Source organism: Silurus aristotelis, assembly GCF_946808225.1.
Source record: "Silurus aristotelis genome assembly, chromosome: 22".
In the NCBI taxonomy this organism is placed as follows: domain Eukaryota; kingdom Metazoa; phylum Chordata; class Actinopteri; order Siluriformes; family Siluridae; genus Silurus; species Silurus aristotelis.
Genome location: NC_139595.1, coordinates 19,043,029 through 19,053,028, shown reverse-complemented (window position 1 = coordinate 19,053,028; position 10,000 = coordinate 19,043,029). Strand labels below are relative to the sequence as shown.

The 10,000-nt window shown below is 40.5% G+C and overlaps 1 protein-coding gene across 17 annotated transcripts in view; it reads left to right on the top strand.

Moving 5' to 3' along the window:
* The window catches only part of LOC310717453 (sickle tail protein homolog), a 44,645-nt gene that overhangs the window by 9,731 nt on the left and 24,914 nt on the right, over window positions 1-10,000 (top strand). For 6 of the 17 annotated variants that reach the window (XM_083525462.1, XM_083525455.1, XM_083525460.1 and 3 more), the window contains exons 1-2: window positions 4,886-5,147; window positions 6,074-6,136. Coding sequence is in view for 3 of the 17 variants with exons in the window: in XM_083525463.1 (XP_083381589.1) it covers window positions 3,328-3,578 (251 nt within the window). In the remaining 14 variants the exon portion in view is untranslated. Of the gene's footprint in view, window positions 1-3,327; window positions 3,579-4,811; window positions 5,148-6,073; window positions 6,137-10,000 lie in introns of those variants that run through there. The other 11 variants (XM_083525461.1, XM_083525470.1, XM_083525459.1 and 8 more) reach the window with 4 other exon arrangements.

The following is a 10,000-nucleotide window of genomic DNA, read 5'->3' as shown; positions in this document are numbered from 1 at the left end:
AGATTAAGGTGAAGCCCAGTGGTCTCCAGTTAACCTCCTGATGACTTGTTCTTGGACAGGAGGGTTCTCTGGGCCGTTCTTCAGACCTATAGGTTTTTCTAACGATGGGATAAGAGTCCAGAGTAAATGTTATGTGTCTGTTTTACCTCCCAGCCAGCAGGTGGCGATCGGAGACACACTTCAAATCAATTCAGGCTCTGAAGATAATTTTTTGGTAAAGAGATTTTAGTTCTTTTTGGAGGGACTTTTTGGAGGGATCTGAATTTGGCAGTGAGATCACTTGACCCCACACACTTAGAAAATGTCCACACTTCTGGATTTTCCATGGAAGACAAACAGAGACTTTTTTTTTTTTGGCAGTAAAAATTTTGCAGAGATCCAACACACACACACGCACACACACACACACACACACACACACACACACACACATTCAGTTCCAGAATGCGAGTGGCTGACACGCGCACACACACACACACACACACACACACACACACACACACACACACACACATACACTTTCACACAATGAGTTATAGAATCTCTCCCTCTTTCGTGTGTGTGTGTGTGTGTGTGTGTGTGTGTGTGTGTGTGTGTGTGTGTGTGAGAGAGAGAGAATATTTTGCCAGTGCATTAGTAAACACCATCACGTATCCTCTCAGCACTGGCGTGTGAACAGCTGCTCTGTCATCAGTCATCTCTGACCTGAGCACCAGCATTAATGATGCTGCTGTGCTGACAGAACTTTCCAGATGTTCCACCAGAACAGTGAACACCATATTTTACACCAGCATACATAACATCAGATACTCAACATCTGCCTGGAGGAACAAGGAGAGGCCTTCTGGTGCAGCAAGACTGCAATAAATCGGTCTGGAATGAGATGTGATACACAGCGTTGACTCGAGAGCTTCTGAATCTCTGACTTTCCAATTTCGTTTCGTTTTTAGTGACCTCACTTTTGAATCCTTTAGAAAATCCGAGTGAATCTGATCACTGTTGATGAAATACTGCGTGAATTCCCCTTTCCTGAATAAATCTGATAATGTAAAGTTAAAAGTTAAGTCTGAAACTGGAGACTCCTTCCATCACCAGACATCAATTCAATTTCTTTCCTTTTATTAAGTTGTTGCAATGAAAACAATAACAAGACACCTTCTGTCCAATCATAGTCCAGAACTCGTTGTAAATGGGGAAAATTATGGGATTAATATTATCACTGTGTGTGACTTTGAGAGGAAACAGAGTGTATTCTGCTCCGATCTTCTGCACTGGGACTTTGGATAAGTGATGAGGAACATCTATCAACTATCTGATGCCTGGTTCCTCTCTTAACTCCAGCTCGTTCCCAGAGCGTTTCCTGGTTCCGGTATGATTCAATCCTATTCCAGACTCTCATAGACATAGATAAAGACCATAAACAGTGACACCGTCCCAAAGATCTCAGAGCCGTCTGCCTCTCCGAGTAGATCTGTCTGATCGGGATGAGTCTGAGCACGCTGCTCTTTTTATCATCCAGAAGGAGATTAGTGTGGAATTTAGATCTCATTAAAGGATTGATGAGGGAAATGAGGGGAAAGTACACAACAGAAGATCTTGAAGTACTGCTAACAGGAAGAAAGATTTTCCGGTTCCTGCTTTAAAAACATCTGACACGTAATTAGTTGTGAAATTTGAGATGTTTATGGAAATAAATCCGAAGGTACAATGATGTGAGCACTGAGGAGCTCTATTTCAAGGAAGAGTTTGAATTTCATGCTAGTTAACGTTATGCTAGTTAGCACTTTTTCAACACTTAAACAAATCACTAATGACACCTTTTAAGTGAACAAAAGTGAACAAACTTATTATTTGCTACTTTTTAAAAATTAGCTTATAAAAAGCTGTTTTCTCATAAAAAAAAAAAAATCTGGATTGTTTTGAAGACAACATTTACTTATTCGGATATTATTCAATTCATCATAGGGTAAAAAAGTAGATACAGCGTCAAGCAGTTAGCATGCTGATATGTGCTAGTCAGTGACTGAGGTAAACAATGTATTCGGCTAGCATGTAGCAGTTCTTCAGACAGACACTGTGAAGGCGGTAACAAGACAGAATTATGAAACTCATCAACTTTTTTCCTCAGAAGAGTTGAAAAAATTACACTTTGATTCTTTGAGCAACTCCTGGTGAAAACGTGGGAATGTTATTTTCTGATTTTTGTTTATGTTTTACTCTGAAACTGTGTTGTAACTTGTTTATATAACAAGTTTCATGATTATATAACAGATTCATAAAGTAATTTCCGGAAGAGGACAATGGCTCGAAGCGTGTGGAAATGTAATTACAGGTCAGGTGACCATGATGTCATTTAGCTTTTATTAGCAAACAACTGTGTTCAAAACATGTACTCCACAAGATCAGATGCGAACTTTTGATCTCTAGAGCATCTAAAATACATTCTAACAGGACGTCTCTCGAGCTATAAAATTTAGATGTAAATAGCTGGGTTTTGTTTAATAATAATAAACGTGTTAGCTAAATAAAAAGACATTAATTGTAGCTAGCAGGTTAGCATTCCACAGAAGTTATCAATGGTGTAGTTTAATATAATAAAGCTTGCGAGGGTGAACAAAGCTAGTGCAAAATCTTTTGCGAATTAGCAAGTTGTTTGAATCACAAACGATATTCTTTCCAGATGTTCTCCTAACTGTTATCTGTTAACTTTTATACTTTATATAATTTATTTTCTTTCTTTTTTTTACATTCGATTTCTATTTACATTTTGAATAAATTTATTGCTAAAGCTGCTGTTTATTCAGAAGCCATGAATCTCAGGAATGTCAGGAGTCTTCACAGTGACCTGTAGACATATTTAACCCTCACACTAACATGATTTTGGATTTAAATGAGGCTTGTGGCTGATTGTGTGCTGATGAATTGTGAATCCCGGTTGTAAGTCTTTTACATTTCAAATGATTCTTTAGTGTAAATGAAATGACTGATCCTTTGGGATCTACATGTGTTATGGGTTCATGCTACTGAGACAGAAAGCACAGGTACCAGATTCACCTAAGAAAGCTGAAGCTAGCACAGAAAAAAATAATTTTTGTGGAAAATTTGGACACCATGATGTTATGATGTTATCCCTGATTCCCTCAACATATTTTTATATACATTCCTGAATCTGTGTGGAAATGTATCACTTTAATTCAGATAATCTGCTTTAAAATCTAATCTTGTTTATTAACAAACTTCTTTTTTTTTTTTTAAGTGTAAAAAAACCCCATCTCTGTATCTTATATCAACTGTTTCAACACATGTATTTTTCCATCTCATCATCAGAGAAGGTGAAGAGGGATCGGAGGCCATGCTCGGCAGAGGATGTGGACAATCTGGACAGGAAGTCGAGCAGCAGGGACGTGTGTGACCGATCGAACCCCTGGTCCCCTCGCACGCTTCCTCGGAAAAACACACTCGCCATGCAGACGCATAACACGGAGCGGAGAAGAGAAGCCTTTCTAGAGCTTCTGAAGCAGAAATATCCTCATCACTCCTCAGTCATCGCCGGACATCAGGAGAGACTCCGTGATCACGTAAGATGCTCAAGGGTTTGTGAGAGCTGGGCTCTGATTGGTCAGAAGGTGTTGATTAGTTTTCTAGTAGCAGATCTGACAGTAGTGCAACCGCTAATCACAAGCTTGGATTATTATAGTAACAGCTCATAAACCGGTTCTTGTGCAGCGGAAAGTGGACATTTATATAAATTCATTGTGGTGTAAGAAGAATAAAAGTTTTCCACCCAGTCACACTTTAATTTACTGTAGAACCTCCGGCTGTCAAAATGAACACGTTAATAACGCCTTAACACAAATTAATTTTAATGATTTCTGTTTTACTGTTTTTATTAAAAATACAAATAAATAAATATAAACAAGGCGAAATTAAAACCTTCAACGCAACACACGTTTATTCACGTCCTTTCTTTAATCAGATATAATATTTAAAATTCCACTAAAAAATTATTTTTGTTCACTAAACATTTGTTTTATGCACCAAGTCTCAAATCAGCACCAAAATCCGCCATGATGCAAAAATCTGTTGAATAAAACCGTGGAAACATAGCAAGAGTTCAGTTTGGTGTCCTGATGATTTACGTCATTTAACACACTGTAATTACTTTAAAACATTTACAAGAATATTTTGTCTTCATGCTCTATGTTCAATTTGGTTTCACTAATAATAACATACATTTGCATAAAGCGTCAATATTTCTCCATGCCCATGTTGATTAGAGTAATAACAACTTTAATGACAAGTATAAATTTAAGGTTAAAAAACAAATAAAAATGTGCGATTAAGTTGCGATTAATCGTAAATTAACACGTGACGATCCTGCGATTAAATATTTTAATCGATTTACAGCCCCAGTAAAACCACAACTTAATTTCATTACCTATTTAATTTCTCTGAAGTGCGCATGTTTCAAACTTCTTCATTCATCTGTTCTTGTGTCGCTGCTCTACAATGTAACTTAAATAGCATGTGTTCCTCAGTGGACCTGCTGCTGGAGATCACAATTTTATAGCTTTTCATTTAGATTTGGCATTTCCGTGGCATGATTTCTGCTTTAGTAACCCGGGTGTGTCTGTGATCTCTCCATCCAGGGTTTATTGTACTTTCGGAATGTGTGTGTGTGTGTGTGTGTGTGTGTGTGTGTGTGTGTGTGTGTGTGTGTGTGTGTATAAAAGTGTGTTTTAGCATTTGTAAGGAAAACAATAATTTAAAATACTTTACACTGTAATGACATGTTTTGGCCTTAAGACGGCGCTTTCAGACTGGAGGTGTAAGTAGAAAGGCAGGTTCATCAGGTAAAGCCGAGCAGGGATTATATTCAACACACACACACACAACGCAGATGCGTGCTTGAGTGTGTGTGTGTGTGTGCGCGCGCGCGCCTTTGTATGTGAGTGTGTGTGCTTGTGTGAAGCGCAACAGAAGAGCAGAAGTTTCGGAACTCGACCGTGGCGCGCGACTCGGTTGTCTCATGCTGCCGTGCGCGTGCCGACTCCCGGACGCGTTCATCAGCGCGGTGATTTCGTCCAATCGGGACAAAAACACAACTTACTCCTTCTCAGACCTGTCCCTCTGTCCCTCTGTCTCAGGTACCGTGTTGTGATTTTCACGTTTTGCATGCACTTTCTGTGGTTTTTTACGCGTTCTTTACGCGTTCAACCCGGCGTGCACGCGCTCTGGCAACTTCTTAATGAGCAAACCTTTAATTAGCTTTTAGTTCTGTAAAGACGATCGAGCAGGAAAACACCGCGCACAAACAGTGGAATAAACAGCAATCCGAGAGCTGACACACTGATTCAGGACGTGACCTGAGCTTCAGGTCCTTCAAAAAGCTTCACAGAAACCAAATTTGATCTGCTCATCCTTGCACTTGTTGCTGTTTGAAAGTAAGATGATAGCGTGAGTGCAGCACGATTCCAAAGCAGCGATTATTTTGTAATAATAATTACTTCCTTAAATAATATTAATTTTTATTATAATAACAGACTGTAGCTGTTTGTACTTATTTACACTTAATTAGTGTTTTGCGTTTGGTTTGTATAAAACTAACCTGCAGTTGCGGTGTGTGTGTGTGTGTGTGTGTGTGTGTGTGTATATGTATGTGTGTTATTGATATAGCTAAATTGCAACTATGAGACACTCAAGTGAAACGATCTCAGGTTTCAGTACCTTTCAACCCCCCAGTTTCCCCCCCCCCCCCCCCGGATGCAGGTTTCCTCCATAGCTGGTTTTTACAATATTTGCTCATTTTGTAGCGAAACAAACAATATATTAATTTAGTGATTCCTCGATTGTAAAAAAAAAAAAATGCAAGTTCTGGTATAAACCTGAGTTTTGTAATGTTAATACGAAATCGTGTGATTTTGCGTGAATTCGGTACGAACTCGAGCGAATAAAACTCAGGTGTAAACAAAGCGACCTGTTTACTTTGATCTAATCAAGTTTTTTGTTTAGAATCGGCAGAATTCCCGTTTCGCTCTTCATCGATCTTATCGTGGGTTTTGTATTTGTTTAGTTTAACACGAAGTTTATCAGACGTGATGATCGTGTTGATGTGCGCTGACCGTGTCAAGTTCAAGTTAGTTGTGTTGTTGTGTTGTGTTTTGTTGTGGTGTGGTGTGTTGTTGTGGTGTTGTTGTGGTGTTGTGTTTTGTTTTGTTGTTGTGTTGTTGTGTTGTGTTGTTGTTGTGGTGTTGTGTTTTGTTGTTGTGTTGTGTTTTGTTGTGGTGTGGTGTGTTGTGTTGTTGTTGTGGTGTTGTGTTTTTTGTTGTTGTGTTGTTGTTGTGGTGTTGTGTTTTGTTTTGTTTTGGTGTTGTGTTGTTGTGTTGTGTTGTGTTGTGTTGTGTTGTTAGGTGCTGTTTATCCCACATTAAATGACAGGCTTAGTAAAGCATACTTTCTTTAACACTCATGTAAACAGGTTTAATCTCACACACAACACTTGTAAAAATATTGTCAGGATGACGCCTGGGTTTCGTCACTGGACGTTTATTTTTAAAGGAACATCAGATGCTACCTAAAAGAATTTATAGTTATTACAATCAGAGTTAATGACAAAAATTTACAGTGAAACTCACATCGCATGTTTAGAAATTTTGATTTATGACTTTAGTGCCTGGTGGTAATACTCCTGAACACATCATGGAAAGAGTAAATGCCCCACCCCATGTTCAGACCCACCTGTCCTACCCTGAGACCCACCTTCCCCCAATCTTAGACCTGAACCCCCTCAGACCCACCCCTCGCTAAGACCCATCTTGCCTTACACAGACCTGTGCTCAGACATTATGGACACCAGTTCTCTGACCACCCATTGTAGACTCGCTTTGCCCAACGCTCCACATTCAGACCGGGTCATTGGTCAGACCCACCTCACCCCACCTCACCCCGTGCTTAGATCCTCCCTTCCCTACTCCCAGACCATCCCTGTTGATCAGACCTGCCCTGCCTGCACTCAGACCCTCCCTGCCTCCCCCTCACAGACCTAATCCCACCCCCACCCTGGGCTCAGACCCGCCGGTGCCGGTGTCCGTGCTTTTACAGTGTGTGTTTTCTCTTGAAATCCCTGTGCCCTTGGTGCTGAGCGATATCAGAGCTGTGGGAGCCATGGCCTTATTTCTTCTCCAGAGCCAGAGCTCGAGCCTGAGGACTGAGGAGGCCTGATTTATTCTGCCCTTTACAGGATTTTCAAAGGCCTGGCACAGGACCAGCGCAGATGAACCATAGCCTCCTGCAGCTGTGATTAGAGAAGGCAGTGAAGCAGACAAGAGCCTTCAGAACAAACGCTTTACTTTCACAAGCAGAAAATGTTAAACAATGAGACATGAAGACATAACATTTCTACAAGATAGATAGATAGATAGATAGATAGATAGATAGATAGATAGATAGATAGATAGATAGATAGATAGATAGATAGATTGATAGAGAAACCATGCCTCTAAAAAATGGCATGGCATCAAGTTTCGGCATCTGGGATTTGTGTAAATCTTGTCAGGTTAGATGGGTGTAGCTGTAGTATGGATGGAAAAACAAAACCTTTAAGACTGACTTGTCTTTAGATTTTCCTGAAGAAGCCTTTAGCATGTCATATGCACCGAGTAAACATTTAAACTTTTAGCGTTTCTCTTTGTGATTAGTTCCGGTCTCTGAACTTCCACAGCAGACCAGATGAGGTGACATACGGAAGCGTTTTTCTTCTGTGAACTGATGTTTATTTACCTTAATCGAGACGTCTCTACACGCGTGTTTTGACGGTGCATAATGACGCCGTCTGAACGCTAACACGTGTTCCTATGGCATGTGGACTGGAATGATTTCTGGATCTTGCAGCAGCCGGAAATGCCTTCGCATGATGGTGTGTTGATTTGAAATTCGAAAAATGCTGCGTTATCCGTCTTCGTCTCCGTCTTCATCCCCGTCCCCCCCAATGTTCAAACCGGTTTAGTCTTTCAGACTGTTGCTTAACTCTGTTTTTTAATGAAGGTGCTGCAGGCTGAGTCATTACACACACACACACACACACACACACACACACACACACAGAGCGCAGCCAGCCACCTGTCATCCTTCATAAACCTCAGTTCAAATGGATGTGAAATTTGGCAGCGAGGACAATCGAGGCTTTTATTCTCTCCTGCAGTGTGTTCTTACACATGACCGACCGAGAAACTTGTACTGCACTGGCACAGGTGCTAAGATACCATCTCCCACTTCACCTCCTGCCTCTGTAAATGTGTGTGTGTGTGTGTGTGTGTGTGTGTGTGTGTGTGTGTGTGTGTGTGTGTGTGTGTGTGTGTAGAACGCGGGGGGTCCTTTTTATTTTAGTCTTTGTTTTCGGACTCTGTATTACAGCCTGCAATACAACAGAGCAAAAGTCCCAGCATTTTCGACGTGGTATTTCCAGTTCAGTATTTTCCCAGCAGTAAAATCAGCTCATCAATGTCAGATCAGTTTTCCCAGCACAGCTTCCCCAATACACTTTATTCAGATCAGTATTCCCAGCACAGTATACTGGGTATTCCCAGTTTGGAATTCTCAGGGCGGCAACTGGGTATTCGTAGTGTGGTATTCTCAGTCCACTATAATGGATTTTCCCAGCAACGTATTCCAAGTTTGGTATTCCCAACTGAGTATTTCTATCTAAAAATTCCCAGTGCAGAATTCCCAGCACAGTATTCTTACGGCAGCATCCCCAGAGAGTATTCCCATTTTCCATGGTATTTCCAACACGGTACTGGAGGTGTGGAATTTCAAGCTCAGTATTCCCAAGGCAGTACACTGGATATACTCAGTTTGGTATTTAAAGTTTGATATTCCCAGCTAAGAATTCCCAGTCCAGCATTCCCAGCTCAGAAATGTGAGTAAAATGTGTTGAATTGTTTGGGTGGGAAAACTCATGGCACTTGTTACACACCACATGTGGAGCTTAATTAGAAGGAATTGATTGATTTGATGAACACACAGTTATCCACATTACAGGCTTCACAATGAAACTTCACCATAGATCACTTTCATTTCACTCCGCTGGCACAAGAACCGGATTATCTCACTGCATGTTGCAATTCCGCTCAGCTTCTCTGTCCAAATATGGCGATATGCCGGAGCCACGCCTTTAATTCGGCCGCAGGCGTTGAGTCGCTGCTGTGTGAAATGCAGACAGGGATGTTTTTGAGAAGCACAGGCTTAATTGGGTTCAGGCGTGTGCTGATATTAACTCTTTACTCTGCGATAATCAGATTTAACAGATTTATTACCACTGCATTATGTTTTCGTGAGGTCAGATTTCAAACAAACATCTTCACATTAATATTCTTTTGTTATTTTATGAAACTGAACAAAAAAACTGAAACTGAAACTTTTAGAAAACATATTTTGATATTAGGAAAAAGACATTTGGCTGTGTCTGTGGTTTGAAAAACCTCCTAATTATTCGCTAATGAATGATTCGCCAATGAACAAGCCTTGTTTTAATGTTTCCTAAAACTGGACAAGTTTTCAGAGATTTTTGCGAAGCTCCGGAGGAACATATTACCTGGAGAGCTTAAGTTTAAATCCCATGGATGTTGGGAAAAGAATATTCTCTCTTTCTGTTGTCAATCACAGTGCCTATTTATGTGGAAGAGGGCAGAGTCTCAGAAACGTGTACACAATTTTATCAAAATAGTTATATTGTCATATTGCCCAGTACTAAATTGGGCTTAAAATGAAGCCTTGAGGAACACCACATGACTGTAAATGGTTTGTTTAAAACTGTCATGGTGTCCAAAGTTGGGTGAAGATTTTGAATGAAATGAAGTTCTAACACCTCCACCTGAAAGTGAACACACATGTACATGCATTCCTTCCTGTCCATCTGTAAAGCCCAGACTGGGTTAACCTGCTCTCTGGGTGAACTTCCGGCACGAGTCGTATTCATTAGTGCCTCCAGGTCCGGAGGTGG